At 48.7% G+C, this 23,504-nt stretch overlaps 1 protein-coding gene across 1 annotated transcript in view; it reads right to left on the reverse strand.

The window, feature by feature from the left end:
- Positions 1-2,851: 2,851 nt before the first annotated feature.
- The window catches only part of trabd2a (TraB domain containing 2A), a 56,136-nt gene continuing 35,483 nt past the window's right edge, over positions 2,852-23,504 (reverse strand). The window contains 3 exon segments of the mRNA XM_077011377.1: positions 2,852-3,730; positions 7,417-7,668; positions 10,995-11,085. Coding sequence (XP_076867492.1) covers positions 3,535-3,730; positions 7,417-7,668; positions 10,995-11,085 — 539 coding nt within the window. The 3' untranslated portion in view covers positions 2,852-3,534.

A 23,504-nucleotide genomic window follows, 5' to 3' on the forward strand; every position in this document is an offset into this window, starting at 1 on the left:
ACCAATCACAGACGTAGAAAGGCAAATAAACCACAGCAAATGAACTGTCACCCTGACAAGTGAAATTAAGCACTTTGATTCTGGTGCTAACGAACATGTAATAAATGTATCAGCACAAGCTAATTATGTATGGAGCGAGTGTTATAGTGGGGTAATAAACATGTAATACATCATGTATGACTTGAATCAGAAGTACTGATGCTGGACTGTAAATCTACAGTCTAAAAGCAGAGCATTAGAGATTTGGTATGGCGTGTGCAAACTCTACATCATAAGTTTTCTTGTTGTTGCAGGTAAATGTCTGGATTTTGTTTATAGGGCCTTTGAACTGAGTGCATTTATTAAGACACAGAGGGACGTACTCATACATTTGGTACCTGTAATTAGCATATGATGCAGGATGGGGGTGTGTGTATATATATGTAGGGGTGTATGTATGGGGGTGAATGTATATAGGAGGTTGTGTGTATGTGTGAGGGCAGCTGGTCCTGGGTCGTGTCCGGTCCTCTCCTGGCTGCTCCCCTGTGGTTACTTCTCCCCTCCAGAGGGGGGCGCCTTGGGGTTTCGGGCCCCGGCTTGGTGCTCCAGCGTGGCGTTTGGGCCGCTCCCCTGGGCGGTTGTGGTCCGGGGCGGCTCGGGGCTCCTCGGTGGGAGGGGGGCCCAGCCGGTTGATGGGTGGCTCTCGGGGGCGTGTGGCGCTGGGGCCTTGCTACTGGCCCATGGTGAGGGGGCTCTGTTTCCTCTGGTTCCCCTGGGTCTGCGCTCCTTGGTTGGGGTCGTGCTGTCTAGGGTCTCCCCCTCCCGCCCGCTGGGGTGGGCATGCGGGGGTCACTGGGAAGTGCGGCCCTGGGACTCCACTGCTCCTGGGGGGGCCGTGGGCAGGTGGGATTCCCGGGTCTTTCTCTGCCTGCCTCTGCCCTCTGGGGGAATGTTGTCACAGCTTCCTACCCTTGCTGGTAAGTACATTCCGTACATTTATCCTATGTTGCACTTTTAGGTTGCACATAAACACACACATACACATACATCAGTCATTTGTGCTATATGTCTTGGGTACACTTTCTGCTCTTCTTTGCAGTGCTCATTTGAGCTGGTTGTCTTTTTTCCCTGCCCTTCTGTCTTTTCCCTTTTTATTTTCTCTCCCCCTCTTTTCTCTTCTCCTCTTTTCTATATCTTCTCATGGTCCACCTAACCCCAATTATTGTTATCACTATTGCACTGTATTATACAGAATTATCATTTGATCTGTACATAAAAACAAAGTTTTCCTCCAAAGATGGGGGGTGGAGGTGGACATTTACTTTCTGGACCTGGAATGTCCACCTCTGCGTATAATGAATCTGAATATTTGAGCTGGAAGATGAGATTTGGAACCAACCCCAACAGAGCAGTAGATCTTCAGGACAGTTGGAATGCAGTGGTTTAAGATTTTGCTACAAATCAGAACTGACCATTTTCAAAAGGAGCTCTCAGGATCTCTGAAATGTAGAAGGCACAGCAGTGCCTTCTGAACCCGTAACCCTGGTGAAGACATGGAGTTGTGCAACCAATGGACGTTCTTTCTGTGCAAGGTTCTGTGGGGGGGTTTTCTTGTAACCTGGAGAGAATTGGATCCCCAGTGAGGCATGGCATTCCCTCCAACACTCATGCTTATCAAATGATCTCATTGTGTTAAGTTTTGCCATCACAAACTTGGAGAATTAAAGCATAAATAACGATTCATTCATCTTGATCTATGATCCTGTTGGACTCGAGCCCTCCTCCGTCTGTGGACAGCTATGAACATTAATGGGGAATTTGCTTCTAGCCAGATCTAAGACCGCTGTCTCACTTTCTCCGGTAATGGATCAGTGTTAAAAGAAAGCGGATTTATTCCAGTTGTATCCATTAGTTCAGAACAAGACCTGAGACGCATTTACAAGGTCAATAAAATGTTCACACATTACAGCAAACCACTGAGCGGAGGGCTCTGGCATGTGTGGATATGACGCAGGCATTTTCCTGTCCACCCAAAGCCGTTGAACACCCAGACCCTGAGGACCACAGTGATTTAGAGTAGTAGCAGGAAAATGGAGTAGTTTCACCCAGCATGCCCTGAGTGCATGGGCATGTTGGCAAGGTAGCAGTACTGCATTGGGAGAGTTGGTGGTCAAGGCAGAGGGACCTGTGCCTGGCCTTAGCTGTAACTGTGGTATCTAACCAAGATGAAAACCTTCCTAAGTAATGGATTATTGAAAAGTACCCATAAAACATTGTGGAGCGTGGTTGCCAGATATTAGGACCTTTGCATCATTTGCTTTGGGGGGGGAGTAAAGGGAGGAGTGTTTTATTTTGAAGACATCTGGGCTCTCGTCTCCCACAAGCGAACCATACAGAATGACTGTGGCTTCTGCAGGGGAATGAAACGCAGGCCATCTGGTGCCTACCATCCATTAAATGTGTTGAAACTTTGTGCAAAGCTGGGCTCCTGTCCCGGCACTGACGGAAAGGCCAGCGAGCCCAGAGCAGGTCGTGTTTGGAAGCTGCTTGCAGAAAACTGTGAAAAGTTTGCTGTCCGTGCCATAGTAGATCATGCAGTGATCAGTCACACCGTGCAGTGGAGCAGCAAACGGCACCGAATGTCCAGATGTTGTCTGAAACACCTACTCATCTAATCACAACTGGAAGGAACGAGTAAGGTCTCATACATTAACTACATCCTGTAGCAACCTGTGAGATGTCTGCAGGGAGCTGGTGATATCATAATGAAATTCCTCCAGCATTCAGCCCTCTTCTGAGCCGCCCGGACGCTCCGTCTCTCATAAACTAGTGCATTACTGAACCTTTCTCCACCTCACATGGGACTCTTCCACTAGATAAATAGTTTATTGTTTTAAACAGCATAAACAAATATGATAACTTGGTGCCATGTGTTACTGGAATGCGTGCTAATGGATGAATAATGATATGCAAATTTTTAGGCAGTGTGGAAAATCCCAGTCAAAATAAACATACATTATAATGCTTTCAAAATTAACATATTAAGATTAGGCTAAAGCTATATATTTAATAAATTAAATGAATAACGTCCATGTAACAAAAAAAAAAACAACAACAAAAAAAAGCAATTCGAACACATTAGAGCAAGTAGAAGAAGTGAGGAATGAATCATCGCTTATCCCTATAAGAGAAATGCCATATATATAAAAAGTTTGTTAGTAGCCAATTTAGTCACAAAAATATAGTAAATCTTATTTACTGTATATATAAAAATGAGCAAAATGCACACATTTTGTTCATGTTTCTAAATTACATCTATGATACATTTGATATTTACAAAATCTGCCTCATGATCCAGTGTTTAAGTAATCCTTTAGGAAATTAAGAGTTCATTTAAGGACAACTTGCAGCAGTCTGTTTTGTGGATCAGGCAGAAACGAGCCTTTTCACTTTCTGCATGACGTTTTCTTCTTTCGGCACGACCTTCCCACCTTTCTAGATCTTTAGAAGCAGCTCAGGAGGTCATGTGATCAACCTTGAGGTCATGCAGATGGATTATAGGTCGAGGAGTCTCCCCAGGGTCATCTGTAGCCACAGTATTAGCATGCCGACAGACGCACCTCCCCTCAAGGGGGTGGAGCCTGAAAATGTCCTGTCGTGATTGGACCTCCCGTGATGCCGGGGATGGGCCTGGACTGTGATGTAGCCGTTGATGATTCGGACCACTGGGGGCGGAGGTTCCACCGTTGTGCTACGAACAGAAGAGGGGAGGATGTTAGGACGCTTATCAGTGTTGTGTATGTTGCAAGGACTCACGGGCCCACACACATCATGCCTTCACAAGTCATTTAACGACGGCATTGAAGACATGTGGGTTATGTATAAACATCTGATTATGATAAGGACGTTTACTGGGAAGAAAAACTGAAATGATTATTTGACCTTTTTGAAGCAAGGTCCTGCGGGCTTTTTTATTGAAGGGGGCAGATTTGCAGGAGTGATTTCAATGGAATGCTCGAGCAGCTGAGAAGGAAGTGTCCTGGTGTGTGCTGCAAAGATCCGGCAGGAGCAGGCATTTAAACGATCCCCGCACCAGTGTCTTGTGAAGACGCAGAGCTCAGCAGCAGAGTCAGAAGTGCAGAAACAGCTAACAGCTATATGCTAATGTTGCTCATTCCAAATTAGTGTAGTGCTAATAAAGCTAGTCATTAGAATACGCTAATTCAGGCCTCTCACTGGCAAAGCCACATTTAAGCACATTAATAATCGATTACTTGACAGTTAACGCATATGAATAATCAATCGATTACCAAATAGCAATGGCTTCTGGCAAATGTAGTACCAGAAAAATCACTACTGTCTTTTCTAAACCCTGAATAAAGGTGTCTTGTCACCCATCTGTGTTCTACATGGAAACAATGTAAGGCAGAGTTTAGGATGTTTGATTGTTTTAATGGGACCTGTGCTGACCTTGGCTGCAAGTGTGATTATCTGGGGGAAAAACCCCAAACTTTAATGCCTTTCACTCAGCCTCATGGCTGCCACTGACATCTCACTGGCCTTTGCCTTTTTGCTGAGAGAAGCATTTGGACTTGCTTTGAACTTCCAGAGTCAGGAGTGCTGGCCGGTGGTGGTTGCTTGTTTTACACATGGCTGAGTTTGCCTTCACTATACACTGCACCTCCAGCCCCTGAGCATAAAACGATCTGGAGGAAATAATGGTGTGCTTTATTCAGAGACTTGGACAGACAGCCGGGGGCTGCTCCAACCAGCTGACTGGTTCATGCGATACGGTGTACTTTTACTGCATTTTCTTGTAAATGACACTCTTATCCAAAGTAACTTAACATATTTACTCTCTCACCCACTTTCTGTTGTTCAGCTGTCTCTCTCTCTCTCTCTCTCTCTCTCTCTCTCTCTCTCTCTCTGTGGTTCAGCCTGTCTCTCTCCCTCCTTCTACCCCCCCTCTCTCTCTGTGTCGTTCAGCCTGTCTCTCTCCCTCCTTCTACCCCCTCTGTTTCTCTCTCCCTCTCTCTGTCATTCAGCCTATCTCTCTCTCTCTCTCTCTCACTCACTCACTCACTCACTCTCAAGTCTTTCCACTTGTATACAACGTTGTTATAAAGTTTTAGTTTCAGAGAGTTAAACTGGACTCTATAAGGTGTGGACAGGAGAGAATGGTAGCTGTTTACAGCCATTAGGATGTCATGTCCATCTATGTCTGTACGAAGAAACAGCCCTAAACAAGCCTGTCTGTTCAGCCAAAGCCACACATGTTCATTATCATCATGCTTGTTAGTAATATTTACTCTGCATTGATTACTGTGGCTGTGTAAGGCTTTCCTTTTCCCAAACCACCTCTCCAACTTGTAAAATCCTGGACAAGGGTGGAAATGAGGGTTGTATAGGGTTGAAAGAGGGGCCCTGTATGCAGAAGACTTCGTGCTAGAACTCCACTAGGGATGAAATGGGAAATGCTGATGGACTATTGATTGATCAGCAGGCCCAAATATTCCACCATGATCCTTCAGCACGCTAATGTTTACAGGAATCCCGAAATGTCCGAGTGTATAATACAGGCAGAAATTATGGACACGGTTACTTCTTGCACAGAGAGAGAACCGGGCCTTCTGAAGTCTGGCCTGAGATTAGCATGGACTTCTCTGTGAGAAAAAGACAATGTGAGAAAAGAGTTGAAAAGATTGTTGTTTGTATGTGAATAAGTAAAACAAATAAATAAATGTATTTCTGTTGGATTAGCCTTCCTGCTGGATTAGCCCTCCTGCTAGATTAGCCCTCCTGCTGGATTAGCCCTCCTGCTCGTTATTAGCCCTCCTGCTAGATTAGCCCTCCTGCTGGATTAGCCCTCCTGCTCATGATTAGCCCTCCTGCTCGATCAGGCCATATGGACCGATTACCTCTCCAGGTGAGTTTACAATTACAGCCTAATAAATTTCACTCCTTCTTTGGACTTTTCTGAAGGTGGTAGCTGTGTTTGTGTCTGTGTTATGCAATGCACACGTGTGTGCATCGTCGGGTCTGCATGCTCACATGTGTGTGACAGACAGGGTTTCTCTATAATACGGACCACACATTAAATCTGGTTTTTGTTTGAATGTTTGAATCCCTGAGGTTTCTGTCCTGTTGCTAAAATACATTCAGAAGACATGCAGGAAACATAGTTTGCTTTGATAGTCTTGGTTTTACCTGCAGACGATATAGGAGAATATTTTTTATAAACAATCTGTTATAGGGCCATTTTTTTAAATAGGCAACCACAAAACAGACATGCAATACAATCAACTATGTATAAATTTTCAATTTTCAATTGTCAGATTGTAGCATTTTCACAAATCATGTATATTATAGTTGAGTATTAATTCTAGGATGGAGAGTAGACATTTAACTTGTAAACCCTGTAAAGTGAGATGTAATCTAAATGTAATTTACCTCGACAGGAACATGACAGTTCCTGAGTTCAGCTAGTTTCAATAAGGCAGAACCCTTATTATATATAAAATTTAAGGCTTGTTCAATGAACCCGATTCTTTTAATGCATTTGGTAGAATGATGTAAATATATAGCTGTGGTTTAAAAGCCTCTCAGTGTAACCTCACTCCTCTAAGTGTAATAATCTGCTCCTATAAGTGTAGTAAACTGCTGATTGGATGCTGAGAGAACCTTCCGGATGGAAATGAGTGATGCTTTCTATCCTCAGGGCTGTGCTGCTGGCCCACCAGGTGTAGTCGTTGGGTCATGTATTGTATCTGCTGGTGGCTTAGGTTCCGAATGCTCTCCCAGCTACCAGTATGGGCAGGTACTGCAGGTGGGAAGGTGAGATCTCTGGTCGTGTGTGTGTGTGTGAGAGAGAGAGAGAGAGAGAGATAGAGAGAGAGAGGTGATAGTGGAGCTTCAGTAGCCTCTAGGCCTCTCAGACAAAGTATCATCTCCATCTCGAAAAAAGACGTCTTCCTACCGCTGTGTGTCAGACCCTGTCTTCTCCTGTATCTCCTGCCTCTCCGGCTCGCTGTGGCCTGGGGCTTACCTTAACTCCTCCACCCTCCTCCTACCCCGCCCCACCCACCCGCTCCCTGCTCCTCTCCACCGCGAGCAGCTACACCACCCATCTCGTCCTCTAGATCACATGCAACCCGAGACCTGCAGGAGGAAGACAACGCTCGCCCGGACGCCGGAACCGGATAGCGGACTCCGACAGGGTCACCTGTGAGCAACTAGGGTGGGAAAAAGGGAGGGAATTTTCTGAAATTCCACCTGGAGGATCTGCAAGAAATCCTTCCTCTGCATACCAGAAATAACCGAACGCTTAACGATATCGTTACACGATATTTCTCGTACAATTTCCTTTGATTTCTAGGGCTTCCTGTAACATGACAGGATGTCGCGGAAGCGTTTTGGGGCGGGTGCCGCGGAGCCCACCTGTCATGCATGCGGACCCACAGGTCGTTGAACTGACGGGGGCGCTGTTTCTTCTGCCGGTTCCGCCGCCTCTTTAGCTTGCGCTCGGCCTTCTCCAGCAGGTCCAGGCTGTCCGGGAGCAGCAGGTGTGGCGGTGGCTCCTCGTCCTCCAGGGGGCGCCACCGTCCTCCCTCCTGCAGGAACGTCTCGCCGGGAGGCTCCGTGTCCGACGACGTGTCCTCTCTGTCCACGGGTTGGCCGGAATGCTGGTAACTGCAGGGAAAAGAGGCGGGGTTAGCGGTGGTGAAATTCCGAGGACAATTATGGCTTTGGAGACATGGATTAAGTCTGGTCTACCGGCTTACGTGGTTGGTGGGATTTCCAGTGGGAAATTCTAGGCCTATGCATAATCAGAGCCAGCCAAACTAAAGTATGTTGCAACGTGACTGGAGGTGAAAGATATTGGCTTGACTGTAGTGATGGACCAGCCCAGGCTGTGTCCTGCTGACAGGTTTTACTGCGAGAACTTTAGTTAGCTGATCAAAACCCATATCCCTAGTTCAAAAAGAAGCATTTAAAACACAGAACGATGTGTTTAGATGCCGTTTTCTCCACTCTGCACATTAAGGACAGGCTAACTCGCTGCGGTTTGTGTATTTTTCGTGGTGGAAGGAGAGATGGGTTTGATGAAGCAGAATTCTGGTTTTCCCGAAGATGAAAAGGAAGCATCTGGTTCTGATGAAAGCGCAGCGTAGCTGCGTGCCATGTCCTCACTCGTACGCATGCATGTGGCTTCAAATGGTGTCTGAAACATTACAGGAATCTAGTCTACAGGCACTAGTGCAAACAGCTCCGGAGTGCCAAACCTCGTCCAATCCGCTGCCGCATTTTTACAGTGGAACTTTCCGGACCTCGGGCTTACAGTGTCTCTTCCAATCTGGCAACCCATACGTCTTGAAACTGTGTGTGCGCGTGTATGCATGTGTTGTGCATGTATGTGTCACGGAGGGTGAAGAGAAAAGAGGTGAGCTGTCTGCTCCCTGTAGAATTTGGATGATGGCTTTATAAAACAAGATTACTGTTTTTGTTGGGTGTGTTATCCATTTAAAACATCTCACTCTGGCTGTGAGTGCGTGTGTATGCGTGCGCGTGTGTGACAGCATGCGTGGATGAGAATGAGAAGGGAGTGAGACCTTTAGAGGAGAAAGCAGAACGGAGAGATGAAGTAAGTGATTGTGTTATCTGTTTATGAGGTGGAGATATCCACCCAAAAGACGTTGGAGCGTGCAAATTCTTCTGAAGCCCATAAATTCTCCGGGTTTATGACCTCACAGAAAGATCCGTGACTTAAAAAGAATCGCTGGGATTTTAGCTTCACAATTTACTGCTTCTATAGGCTTTATAGACATTGTTATAAATTATTTATCCAGTAACAGTGGCTTTATGGGGCAAGGTACTGCCTTTATTACAGGTCACTGTGCTCCCCATCCCAGTGGTTTAACCTGAGAATGAGAGCCAGATAGCAAGCGCAGATTAAGTGGACACTGCTGCTAGGAATGTCTATGCTTAAAAATGCTGAGCCCTTATCAGCGTTCTTTATGTAAGATCTGTATGAGTTTAAAGGTTAAAACTGATCCTAGGTCAGCGTTTCTGTGGTTGCCGGTAGGCGGCTGCTGGTAAAATGTGTTCAGTCCTCGTCTTTGTGATCTCTGGACGTCTACGGGTCCCTCGCTGGGCTATACGGCCCTCTTTGGTCAGCTTTTTCACAGTACGTCTTTTACTGTATATAAGTAGATATGCTTTTGATTATATCTGGAAAAAGCTAGAGCAGCTATTGAAGGTTTTCTGTTGAAAGGTGGCCCTTGAAAAGCCTCCTCAGGTTGTACCAGCAGAGTGAGGCCCCACATACAATGAGTCCATTCTGGGCCAGAACTGGAGACCCGAGGGACCCTCCGCACTTTATTCTGTCAGTGGGTCCGTATAGGCGGGGGGGGCTGGCAGGGGGGGTTCATGGACCCTTTGCCCAGAAGGAGGCATTTTCATCCACAGGGAGGCGTCACTACCATCCCTGAGTTTTGGCAGCTTTTCCTGATAGCTGCACAATGACCCAGGTGGACACCGGAGCGCAAAAAGCCTTCAGGATTTGTTAGCGTTAGCTGCAGGTTTAAGAACAATGAGTGCTGTATATGTGTATTTCACTGTGTGAGCTGTTAAACAACCTTACGGTCCCACACACTCCTGGTTGGAGATTTGGAGTTAGCAGCACGGCTTTGATCTCCCTCTATAAATACAGCCCCCATGACACACCGGTTATTTTTGCAGCAAAATCGCCACCATCGCGAGTCCAAATGGAGCAATTAGGTAATTAGTGGATTACAGGCCACTGCTGCCTCTAAACGTTTGACATACAAGTCTCTGACTCTCTGACTCTCTGAGTCAGGCTGGGGAAGAGTCTCTGATTGCAGACGATAAGAAACCAACAGGAAGAACAGAGACGGGCCTTGTTATTGAGCGGCTTTTCAGACAGCAGCTTTTCAGATTGTTCACAGACGGGGCATTTTTTATTTTTTTTATTTTTATTTTTTTACGGCGAGCCGGAGTAGAACTGGACATCTGTTTTGGGTCCGTGGGGTGAAACCGCATCAACGAGAGCAAATGTTCACTTGGAAAATAATTTCCATTTGATGTCCAGTCATCGAAGACGGCACGGGATGAGGAAATAAACAGAGTTGTGGGTTTTTGGCCAAAGCTCGGTGTGACCTTACACTGCTGCAACTGATCAAATATGGCTGAAAATGTCACAGTGGCCCTGGATATAGCACTGGACTTCTTCACTTGTCCCATAGATTCATCGGCCGGTGGACTCTGGTTCATATGATTTGATTCATGGCTCAGTGGTTTGTTAGTGTTAGAACCTGAGCACTGTGAGTTGGTGTGTAAAGTGGCAGGCTGGCTAACCCAGTGGTCAGCCACAGGAAACGCGTAGAAAGACTGGTAAAGGCAACCCTGTGCTGAATCAGCACTGATGCCCATCACGTCATTAGGATGTGTTAGAGCAGTGTGTGTGTGTGTGTGTGTGTGTGTGTGTGTGTGTGTGTGTGTGTGTGTGTGTGTGTGTGTGTGTGTGTGTGTGTGTGTGTGTGTGTGTGTGTGTGTGTGTATTGGCCAGGTTTTTATTAACTAACGGGGTCCAAATGATGACTGGAAAGTATAACTTTGGTGTAACTTTCTATTCATTCGTAGAAACTATGTTTTTTTTTTTTTTTTTGTGAAAAATGCAGTTTTTATTTAAAAAAAAACCTAATTGGAAATAAATAGAATCTTTTGCTTCCTTGGTTACTGGGGTTAAAGTTAGGATTAGGGTCGTGTAGTTATAGCTTAAATTACCTGCAGTCCATAAGTCAGTGGAAATACCCCACAAGGATAATAAAACAAGCATGTGTGTGTATGTGTGTCTGAGTATGTGTGTGTGCATATCAGTGTATGTGCGTTCAAGTGTGGCAGTCCATGTGTGGCATGCGTGGCAGTCCGTGTGTGTGTGTGTGTGTGTGTGTGTGTGTGTGTGTGTGTGTGTGTGTGTGTGTGAGGGTCATTATTACCTGTTAATGGGCTGTCCGGCTGGGGTGTGCTCCACCTCATAGCCCTGACTCCTCAAAACATCCATCACTGTGTTGTTGCCCAGGAAGTGACCTGCAAAATAAACACTCACCCGGTCAGTCTCAGCATCAGGTAAACCAACACACACACGCACACACACAGCCTGAGGTGCACCACTGCTGGAACCCTGTCAGTTTCCGAGTGTAACTCAATACAGCGTGTGAGCGATGACACGGTGGGGCAATATTTCACAATCTAGCCCAGAGAGCCACCCTGAATAAACACACACCCCTGCTTGTTGCCTTACAGGAAGTGGGTGTTTGACACGAGAACCCGTGTCAGAGCCCGATCCTGCCCCGGGTCTTCCAGGAAACAAAAGCGGAGGCTAAATAATCTGGGAAGCCCCTCGGCCACTGGGTGCTAGGGAGATTCCCCACCACTACCGGGAAGGAACCGTCGTCCCGCTGTACAGATACTAAACATGTGCCTTCTCTTACGGTGCAGTGCATCATGGGATGTGCTGTTTGAGTCAGAGGGCTTGGAAGACTGAATGCTAGTACAACTCTGTGTGTGTGTGTGTGTGTGTGTGTGTGTGTGTGTGTGTGTGTGTGTGTGTGTGTGTGTGTGAGAGTGAGAGAGAGAGAGAGAGAGAGAGAGAGAGAGAGAGAATGAATGAGATACAGATTCAACAAGAGCAAAGGTGAGCAGTCGGCTTTATGTCCTGTGTTCTCAAGGCTGAAGCTAGGCATTGTGGGTTAGGGTTCCCATACTGAGGGTTGCTGTACTCTTGCAATTGGACTATGGCTGCATCTCAATTCAGGGTCTGCAGCCTACGTAGACCGCGTAGACCGCAGCCCACGGTGGCCACACACTTCGAAGGTTGGGTAGGCTGCATCTCACGGCTGTTAAATGAGACAGTCTAGTCTTCGCAAGACGTATGTTTGCGTGACCACACTCTGCCCCGTTACATACGTTACATACGTGTTAGCGAGCTGTCCGACAAATATCACATCACCTACAAATGCCTAAAAGAAAATGCGTTGAATATGTATTCACATGTTTGGCGGGAAGTATAACTTCATAACAAAATTCAATGTATTTTTATAAACGTTACTCTTTAGTAAATATTCAAAGCACAGGTTTACCTGCAATATCATTAATAACTGGCATGTTATTTAGAATCTCATTGCAGTATAAATGTCCATATTTAAAAAATACCGACATTTAAAAACGAATTATTCGGCCCGTACACTAGACTCCGCCTGTTTATTGTTCATAGAGCAATGAATCCTGGGATATGGTGGGACGCGAAGGATACTCAGATGCATCCTTCGTTTTCGGGGTTTTGAAGGCTACATTCGTCGGCCGCATAAGAAGGAGTCCACAAATTGGGACAGCCTCGGCGCGGCGCAGTGACGTAACCGGCCTACAAATGCGCACTTCGTGGGCTGCAGCCCCTGAATTGAGATACACCTATTATTACCCCAAGTAGCTTAGCTGTGTTTTACGTAGCCATGGTAACAAAGCCCTGGTGTTCCACCAATTAACTCCGCCCACACTACCCTGGTCCTACACGCCCCCCAGAGCCCGAGCTCATTTCACAGCCCAGATCCTCATTTGGGAGAGTTCAGGACTTTGTGACTTTTAGGACAACATGTGACAACACCAGTACCTTACAGAAATGTATAGTACTGGTTTAGGACAAACCAGCTTACCAAACCCATAAGGTACTGGTTTAGGACAAGCCAGCTTACCAAACCCATAAGGTACTGGTTTAGGACAAACCAGCTTACCAAACCCATAAGGTACTGGTGTAGGACAAACCAGCTTACCAAACCCATAAGGTACTGGTTTAGGACAAACCAGCTTACCAAACCCATAAGGTACTGGTTTAGGACAAACCAGCTTACCAAACCCATAAGGTACTGGTTTAGGACAAACCAGCTTACCAAACCCATAAGGTACTGGTGTAGGACAAACCAGCTTACCAAACCCATAAGGTACTGGTTTAGGTTGAAGCTGTACAGAGCTGTAGAGAGACAGCCACACTGCTGCAGGTGTAATATCTAATGATGCGGTTTGACCCAGTGAATAATGACTTCCACCTTTACCATCTTAATGAGACTATAAAGTATTTTGTTTGCTCTCTCTCTCTCTCTCTCTCTCTCTCTCTCTCTCTCTCTCTCTCTCTCTCTCTCTCTCTCTCTCTCTCTCAGACATTCACACACACACAACAGCTGATGGGGGTTAATGGCTTCAGGTGGGAAGCTTTGAGAGTTTTAGGTTTGTGACTGAGTTGTAGCCCTTAAGCCTCTTTCTGTTACTGATCACTTACTGCTGGACCTCACAGCTGCACTCCAAATAACACTCTCCTCTCTCCTCCAACTGCCCCTCTCCTCTCTCCTCCCTCTCTCCTCCAACTCCCCTCTCTCCACTCCCCCTCTCCTCTCTCCTCCCTCTCTCCTCCAACTGCCCCTCTCCTCTCTCCTCCCTCTCTCCTCCAACTGCCCCTCTCCTCTCTCCTCCCTCTCTCCTCCAACTGCCCCTCTCCTCTCTCCTCCCTCTCTCCTCCAACTCCCCTCTCCTCTCTCCTCCCTCTCTCCTCCAACTCCCCTCTCCTCTCTCCTCCCTCTCTCCTCCAACTGCCCTCTCTCCACTCCCCCTCTCCTCTCTCTACTCCCCACAGATTTTGAAGGTCAACATCAGGATATATAAGTGCAGCTCCAGTTAGGTTCAGCTCAGTACAGCTCTATAAAAGGCCAGGTTTGAGTGCACAGCTCTGTCACTGTAACAGCGGTGGGAGATTGTTCACTGCCATCATGCCTGCCTCACACTGGTGTTGGAGGGATTTGGCACTGAGACCGTACGCCCGTCTGCTCTCAGTGAATGGTGTGAGGTCATGATTCCTACATTCACTTTTCCACTATTAACGTGGAGGGGCACAGAGGACTCTGGAGATTGGGAGAGGGGATCGCATGCCAAACACTGCCTGTAGGGGGCGCCAGAAGAGATATTTTCTCAGTGTGCGGGAAGTAGTGGTAAACAGGTATTTATTAAAAATGTGAGGGGTTCTCCAGTTTCCATAATGCTCTTAAATGTGTAAGTGCATTCTGTCAACACAGCGCAGACAGCACAGCCAGAGTTGTGGGATATTTCCATCTGTTCTATTAACGTGGCTTCGAAATATTTAGTCTCCCTTTGCTTTCATAATACGATGAGCTCTAATTATGTTTGCATGTTAATTATGTTTGCTTCTTTTAATTAATGCTGACCCGAGGCCAGTTCTGCAGTCTCTGCTTTGGAAGTAGAGGCAGTTTTATAGATTGGCTTTAAAAAAAAGCCAACTTCTGTTCTGAACCATAACCGCACCAGCCATCAGCACAGAGTGTGAGTCATGTGTGCCTGGGCTCAGCTAGACATTTATTAGTTGTATAAGATGGACTGAACTGGATTTTACTGTCAGTACACTTGTACATTTTATACAGAGGAAACCATGTCTGCCTCTGCAAATCTGCTGCTCAGCTGAGTTTAGCTTAACCTAACTCACCTGGCTCTGACATGCTCTCCGAGACCCAGGATGGAGCCCCGGAAGCTGCCTTGAGCAGTCAGGCGGAAGACGGCCTCCAAACACAGACGACCGGCCGTTACTGGCCAAGAGAAGGATGCGCGCGTGGATTAGAGTGTGCACCAGAGGATTAGAGTGGGGGTCAGACACTCCAGGTGGGGGTCAGACGCTCCAGGTGGGGGTGAGAAACTCCAGGTGGGGGTCAGACGCTCCACCGACAGTTGGCCCAGCCACAGTCTGGGCAGCGGGCTGTTGAGAGACTCTGGGACGCATCTCCGTCAGGTCTGAGGGGGATTTGGGGGGTGGGGGGGGGGGTGTTTCTTTGAGGCTTAGCCTCCTCATATTGACCTTTATGTAATGGCAGGGTTTAATTACAGAAAGCGGTGGGGGTTGTTGGTGCCTAGGAGAACCGGGTCATTTAGTCATGCGTCCGCTGTGGTGTGGAGTCAGTCCTCCAGGGCCCTTTCATTACCTATCACGCAGCACTACAGTATAAACCCTGACAGCTCAGATTCCTCTGGTAAAACTCTGGGAAACAAAAAAAAACCCTTTAGAAATGTAAAAATTTGACATTTTGACATTAGACTGTCAAACGCTGTGTAGTTGCAATAAATAACGTGTGTCCGAGCCTTGTCTGTAGCCATGGTGATCTTGTCTTAGAAGCTAAGCTTGTGTACCTGAGGGATGAGTCATCTGGGGCCATGAAATAACCTGGCCATTGACCTTACTGCTGGAATGGTGTGTGTGTGTGTGTGTGTGTGTGTGTGTGTGTGTGTGTGTGTGTGTCTAATAGAGACAGACTAGCTGTGTGACATGTAAGAGGAGCAGACGTATGTGTGCAGTGGTGCCACTAGGGATTTTGGGACCCATAAAAAGAGATTACATGGCTCCACCCCTAATGACATAATCACTGTCCAGGCTCCTGCCAGCCCTGGCCCCTTAGAGTTGTCCTGTGTCCCCCTCCCTCAGTAGTACCCCGCGAGGGCCCTCTGGTGTCTTGCTAGCCCACCCTGCAGTCCCCCATAGACCATCCCGTTGAATAAGCACACGCAGGGCTTCACTGCCGCTGCTTCTAATGCGGACCGTGGTAGGAGAGCGGGACGCTGGCCCGGGCCCGGCGCTGAACCCCATCAGATAAACAGCGTGTCTCCCCGAGCGCTGGGTGCTCCATGGGGCCTTATAGGACTGCCACACAGCACCATTCAGCTCCCACACACCGGCGCTGCAAAGCGAGCTGTGGTCCGGCCCGGCCTGAAAGGCCGTATTGATCCGCGACCGGCTGCCGTAACTGGGTTGTTGACTGAATGCCAACGTCAGGGGAACCATGCGGGGGTGAAACCCCCAACCCTCCCCTTCAGCTAGATGCTGGAGATAAGGAACTGCTGGCTGGCTAAAAGCTTTTTATTCAGAACCTGCTCTGTGTCCTGGGCTTTTAGTGGAGTCCGTCTACGTGGACCAGCCTGGTGTCTGCAGTCTTTGCACTTACTGACTCCCATTCAGTCCGCTAAGCTTTACAACACCTCAGTCTTTCTGTCTCTCTGTCACTCTCACTGACTAACACGCACACACACACACGGCCCAGAAAGCAGCCTGTGTCCTCCGGTCTCCACTGCAATTATTAGAGCTAGCAGCTCGTCTTAAATCCCACTCGTGTGCCGTGCGAGGTGATATTTATATTAGGGCCTGTGGGGGCCGGCAGTGCTGAGTAAATAAACGCCCCGCGGATGCTGCTGCACCACTCTGGGAGCCGTGTGGGCCAGAGACGTGGTTTGTGTATACATCTCCCTCACGGGCCTGGCTCTCTGACAGCCTGTACCCGCCTGCTCCAGAGGGGGGGGGGGGGGGGGGTTATACGCCAGGAGGGGTCAGACCCTGAAGGCTGGACACAGCGGCCGCGGGGACTGGGTCACCAAGAAGAAGAACAGATGACCAAATGAACACACACACCGGGAGCTGCTGTAAACACACCCAACACTGAACATGACACACGCTGCACTCTGGTGTGTGTGTGTGTGTGTGTGTTTCTGACAACTACAGGACAAGAACCAGAACAGGACACCTTCCCACACCGCTGCAGAACCCCACATGAGGCAGGGAAAGATACAAAGAGATGCAGATGACACACACACACACACACACACACACACACACACACACACACACACACACACACACACACACACACATATCACTAACTCTCACACACACACACACACACACACACACACACACACACACACACACATATCACTAACTCTCTCTCACACACACACACACACACACACACACACACACACACACACACACACACACACTGATGATTCACTCTTTGTCAGCTTTACGACCTTTTCCGAGTGCCGCACTAGTCTTCACCACCACATATCACCTGCCTCTTAGAAACCCGACCAGAATGTAAAGAGAGAGCTATTGTCCTCTCCGCTTTACCCACGCCGCACTACAACCTGGGGGGCGTGGGGGGTGAGAATGAGCGCGTGAGGAAGGCTCCCCTTCAGCAGGAGGAACGCACGGGGCTGGAACACCAGCGTGGCGAGAGCAGCGTGGGTCTGGCTGCTGCCTGACGGTGAGTTACGCTGACGCTGCACGTCGTAAAAGTTCTTTTGGTATGTGGATGTGAATCACTTCACTCGCTGCCACCCACAAAGACCCGAATGCGTGGGCCGTGTTCTGTTATTTTCACACTCGTGCCTATGGGCAGATTACGGGGCAGATTACAGATTACCAGCATACCAACCCCTTCTTGCTATTGTTCCATGTTGGATAGACAAAAAAGGCTTTCTGGAGTTGTCTGATACTAACTGGAAGCTCACGGAAGTGTGAGTAGATATGCAGATAGACCAGCAGGATGAGCTCAGAAGATCCTCCACAGACCACCCAGCCTGACGCTCTGATTGCACTCTGTTCTCCTGGGATTAATAACATTAATTACCTCCACTCTCTTGTTTTCCAGTGCCAGTAATAACTGCAGCCATACAGAGAGATAGAAAAAAAATATTCCTGTACAAATATTAGATCAATCTCAAATGAATGCTGGAATTACCCATAAAGTATGTATAGTTGTGAGCCTTTCCCTGTCTTTAATATTTAACAGCTTAGAGTGCCTGGCTCGTGGCCTAACCCTTCACTGACCCTGGATCAGGGTAACGACATGCTGGAAGCCCCCGTGTCAATGATAGCTTAGCTAATGGGGTATTATAGCCAGGGGCAACCAAGCGCTAGGTCAAAATGACAACCGTGGTGTCTGCGGGATAGACACTAATTGTTAGAAGTCAGACAAGCGGGCCTGCTCTGTCTAAATGTAAAGCTCTCTAACTGACCTAAGTACTTATGCTTTAAGAGTTTTCATAGTTTTGCCCCCAAAAAAGTTGAAGGTTCAGGGTAGGAGAAGGAAGAACTGCAGAAGAACATTGTTGAAGCTGGTGATTATGGGTTTTCTGTGAATCTCGTATTCCGTGTGCACTTAAACAGGAGGAAACGTGAGAACACAATGAAACATCTCAAAAACACAACGGCAGCTCCTGAGATCCAGCAGGACCAGACAAAATGTTCATTCACTGGCGAGTTGTGTTTTCATGTGCCAGGGTGAAAGAACACACACACACACACACACACACACACACACACACACACACACACACGTGTGCAGATGGACTGAGGTCACCCTCTGAGCAATCACTTAAACTCAACCCGTTCAAACAGAATGCCCTAATAAAACTGGCTTTAATGAATTATTACAGAACATACATTTATATCCAGTCAGACTCTTATAGTGTATAATAAATGCTGTAGTTTGCCAACAGGGGTAAATGTGTGAGACTCCAGGGGCTTCTGAAGCTCTGCCCAGAGTCTTTTCTGATGATCTTAACGGCCCAAAATGGGGTATTGCTGTTGGCACCTGGAAGCTCGGCGTTATATATTTATTCTTTCCTTTTTCTGCTCTTGGTGTGTGAAGATGGTGGAGGTGGAGGTGGATGGTGGAGGTGAGCTCTGTGAGCCCCCCCCCCCCCCCCCCCCCCCCATGGAGCCGAGAGACAAATGGAACAAGGTAAGCAGGACTCGAGTTGGACTGGTCAGCGCCATGTTTGCTCAGTACTGTAGTATCGATCTCCAGTCCAAGCAAGAACCCTTGTAGCAGCAGGAAGCATTCTTTACGGTTCCAGGGAAGGCCGAGTGGTTAGATGGCGATGGAACATAAAGGAGCTATGGAGTGAACTGACCACTGCTGGCTCCGAGCTCCTGTGTTGACTAGTGTCTCCAAAAAAGTACGTTGAGATGTTCCACCAAACCGTAAGACAACCACAGAAATTATTCATGCCAACAAATTATGATTTTTTTATGTCGATTTGAGAACACAAATAAATTAGACTGTTCTCTACGCATCTCAAAGTTTTGGAGATGCAAATTTCCTTAAAAAAGAAAAAAGGACCAAATTCCTATGCAGCCATTTCCTGCCCCATTGTTCATAGAGCTGAAAACATGCTCTATCTGGTTTTCTTCAGGGATCCACGACGGAGGAGGATGCACAGATAGCATCTCGACACAAAGGCAACACTAACCAGAGGTGCATACCTCGCTGGCCAATCAAGAGGCTGGCCTGAACAACCCATGCCATGCCTGAATCCCAGTGAAAAGCTGAACTTTCCAGAACCCCAAAGCAAAACCGGAGGACATTCAGAAAGGCGCTCATTCGTGAGAAAGCGTCACCGCTAGAAAAAAAAACACACAAGACCAAACGAAAGGCTCTTAATGTTATCAGACGTTGTGACAGGTAGTAATGGAGCGTCTTTTCAGCCCGCTGTCTATCTCCTCCATCTTACAAGCAGTTAACAGAACTGGGAGGGGGAGAGGGCCCGAGACACTTTAACGTATCAGAAGCCCATAGTATTTCAGAGCAGAGTGTGACAGACACAAAGGAGGAAATTCCAGCCTCTGTGATACCTGAATGTAATAGGATGGGTTCCTGAAAGGGGCTCAACACTGGAGATTCATAACAGCAGTCCAGCAGGGGTTCGCTCGAAGCCTCCCATCCCAAACAGTAGTGAGACCAAGATGAATCACACCACCGTGTTTCCATTGAGAGGAGACCTAGGGTCACGTCATTTCTGCTAAGAGGACAGACCCAGTGTGCCCCCACTGCAGGTCTCAGGCCTTGATGGGTTTTGGTCACTGGTCTCTAATACAGAACTGGATAGCTGGTGCAATAGTAAACTACCAAGTGAAAGGTGAGGCCATGAGAAGTGGCCAATCCACCATATTAATATGTCCAACCCCAAGATTGTTTCTAATATGGAGGGTGGAACTGCACAAACTTTCAGCACCAAATTGAGCTTTTTGCAAGGGATGTGGTAAAACAATCCACAGGGGGTGTTTCATTGGACCACTTTATGGCTGTATTGTTCAGATGTTATGGAGGTTCTTGTTACATTTGTGCTAATTTACAGACTCTTAATTATTCAGCTGCTATCTAGGGAGCATCTGTAACAGCTGGTTTTCAGTTGATTTGACAGTTGGATCCAGTGTTGACTCTGTTATCTGGCTAGAATTAGTGATGGAATATAGTGTAAAATCCTGTGTCATTCTTTGTGATGTTTTCATCAGGGTAAATGGTTTTATAGCTGGCCACATAAAGTCAGGGATCACCATGAAAGAGGTTCCAGCTCCTCTAATTCATTTTGCTGCTAAGCTTGGTACATGACCATGTAATTTCTCTGAGGGCAATATTGAAAACAAAGGAGCTGGATGAGAAATATATTGTGAAAGTAACTTTTTAAATGGTAACTAACATTATTGTTATTGATGATGTGGATAATGATGATTACTACTGGGCATTTGGCTGCATTGTGACTACAAGCCTATTAGTAAGTAAAAAAGCACTTTTTCTCAACAAAGCAGCGGTACACATGCCCAAGTCCAAACCCCCAGTGAGTAAGCCAAAGATGACACTGGCCATGAAAAACTCCCTAGAGCACGAGGAAGAAACCTTGAAAAGAACCAAGACTCAAAGGGGAGACAGTTACATCTTTTAGCATTAGCATCGCTGTTTTCACTAAAGTTTGGCAGCATGGCAGACTCTTCCTCAGCCTGCTGCTTATACACGATTTAACACTCCTTCACGCAGGTGTGTGTGTGTGTGTGCATGAATAACTGCCAAAGTGCAGGTTTACTGGTTTATTTAAGTGTGAAAGACTCACTTAAATAAACCAAGGCCCTGTGAGTGTGTGCTGCTATAAGCTGTTTTGCGTGCTCACACACACCATCTCTTGCACTGCCAAACCAAGCAGAACGACGTGAGGACTGCAGAGATGTTAAAGAGACGGAGGGAGACGAGAAGAGCAAACACTCCAGGCCATGGAGCGCTGGCCCTGAGCCAGGACGAGGTCCTGCGTGAGGACGAGGTCCTGCGTGAGGGGGAGGTCCTGCATGAGGATGAGGTCCTGCATGAGGGAGAGGTCCTGCGTGAGGATGAGGTCCTGCGTGAGGGGGAGGTCCTGCGTGAGGGGGAGGTCCTGCATGAGGAGGAGGTCCTGCGTGAGGATGAGGTCCTGCGTGAGGGAGAGATCCTGCGTGAGGATGAGGTCCTGCGTGAGGGAGAGGTCCTGCGTGAGGGAGAGGTCCTGCGTGAGGGAGAGGTCCTGCGTGAGGACGAGGACCTGCGTGAGGACGAGGTCCTGCGTGAGGACGAGGACCTGCGTAAGGATGAGGTCCTGCATGAGGACGATGACCTGCGTAAGGATGAGGTCCTGCGTGAGGATGAGGTCCTGCGTGAGGGGGAGGTCCTGTGTGAGGATGAGGTCCTGCATGAGGGAGAGGTCCTGCCTGAGGACGAGGTCCTGCGTGAGGAAGAGGTCCTGCCTGAGGATGAGGTCCTGCATGAGGAAGAGGTCCTGCGTGAGGAAGAGGTCCTGTGAGAGGGGGAGGTCCTGCCTGAGGACGAGGTCCTGCGTGAGGAAGAGGTCCTGCCGGAGGACGAGGTCCTGCGTGAGGGGGAGGTCCTGCGTGAGGGAGAGATCCTGCGTGAGGGGGAGGTCCTGCGTGAGGACGAGGACCTGCGTAAGGATGAGGTCCTGCGTGAGGATGAGGTCCTGCGTGAGGGAGAGGTCCTGCGTGAGGGGGAGGTCCTGCGTGAGGACGAGGACCTGCGTGAGGACGAGGTCCTGCGTGAGGACGAGGACCTGCGTAAGGATGAGGTCCTGCATGAGGACGATGACCTGCGTAAGGATGAAGTCCTGCGTGAGGATGAGGTCCTGCGTGAGGGGGAGGTCCTGCGTGAGGATGAGGTCCTGCGTGAGGGGGAGGTCCTGCGTGAGGATGAGGTCCTGCGTGAGGACGAGGTCCTGCGTGAGGGGGAGGTCCTGCGTGAGGACGAGGTCCTGCGTGAGGACGAGGTCCTGCGTGAGGAAGAGGACCTGCGTGAGGGGGAGGTCCTGCGTGAGGGGGAGGTCCTGCGTGAGGAAGAGGTCCTGCGTGAGGAAGAGGTCCTTGTCTTGTGTGTGTGTGTGTGTGTGTGTGTGCATGCGAGCATGGGTTGTCTTCTCTGGAACTGGAGCTCATGGGACATGTGTCTATCTTGAGTAGAACCAGGTATACACTCAGTACACACACACACACACACACACACACACACACACACACACACACACACACACTTGTTTAGTGGTGCAAACACTCACTACGTCCTGGGATGGGCTGGTAGAGCAGAACAATGAACCAGCCTGTAAACAACAGAGCCCTTCAAGAGGTTCCTGTGGCCCCCATCAACCGGGGATCAGCTCCAATGGATTTGCTGTCCTCATTAGTGGGTGTGCAGGGCTGGCTCCAGACTGCCCCCTGAGCCGGGGGTCGGGAGTGCGTCTCATAGTGCCCCCCTCCTCCCCCGCCATCGTTAACTGTGGATGATGCACTCCACCTTGTCCTGGGGGTCGTCTGCTGGTGTGTGTGCTGGGCCTCTGTGCCGTCTCCCCCTGCCTCTCGCTTCATCCTCGAGTGGGAACACAGGTCATCTTGGGATCCCACTGCCTGGAACCGCACACAGGCTCTGCGTAACCTTTGACCCCACCCTCCCCCCACAGGCTGTTATTAAGACTGGGAAGGCAGCATTTTATCTGAAATGAGCCCTGTTCAGAAACAAAGGCAGAAAGGGGAAAGGAGAGAAAGAGTGAAGAGGAGGGGAAAACGTCCCGACAGGCTCCAGAGCGCTCCAGGACCAAGGCGGTCTACGTCACGAGGGACATGTCCTGCTCAGCTTCTCCACCCCTCTGCCTCCGGAGTGACACTTTAAAGGGCCGGTGTGACGGCTCCTCCCTAATACCCCCCCCCACCCTGATACCCCCCGCCCTGATACCCCCCACCCTGACACCCCCCCACCCTGATACCCCCCCCACCCTGATACCCCCCACCCTGATACCCCCCCCTACCCCCCCACCCTGATACCCCCCCGCCCTAATACCCCCCCACCCTAATACCCCCCCACCCTGATACCCCCCCCACCCTGATACCCCCCCCGCGTGCTCTCACGACAGATCGACTGTTCCTCTGCAGAATGGACGTCCCCTGGAGGCAAAAATACAAAGTCTCGTTCCAGGTGTGCGCAGCCATGGTCGGGTCAGGGGTCAAAGTGCAAAGCTGAACTGGGTTCAGCCCGTTCCGGTTAGCCGGGGGGGGCCGTGCTGGTCCTGTATCGTTTCACCGGGCCTGTTTGTGCGTTGTGCAGAGGTAGCAGCCAATAGAATTAACTGTGAACCGGTACAAATGTCAACATCTCTGTTAAGCTCTTGACTAATATGCATGGGTTGAAATGTTTCCCCTTTGGTGCCCGTGAGGTTGGACCGTGCAAACGTGGGTGCGTTTTAATTGAGTTTATAAATAGCACAACAAGGTTAAAGAGTACAACAGCTACAGTTCCACCCGACAGCACGATCCAGGCCTGAAA

The sequence above is a fragment of the Brachyhypopomus gauderio genome, chromosome 7 (assembly GCF_052324685.1).
Source record: "Brachyhypopomus gauderio isolate BG-103 chromosome 7, BGAUD_0.2, whole genome shotgun sequence".
NCBI lineage: Eukaryota > Metazoa > Chordata > Actinopteri > Gymnotiformes > Hypopomidae > Brachyhypopomus > Brachyhypopomus gauderio.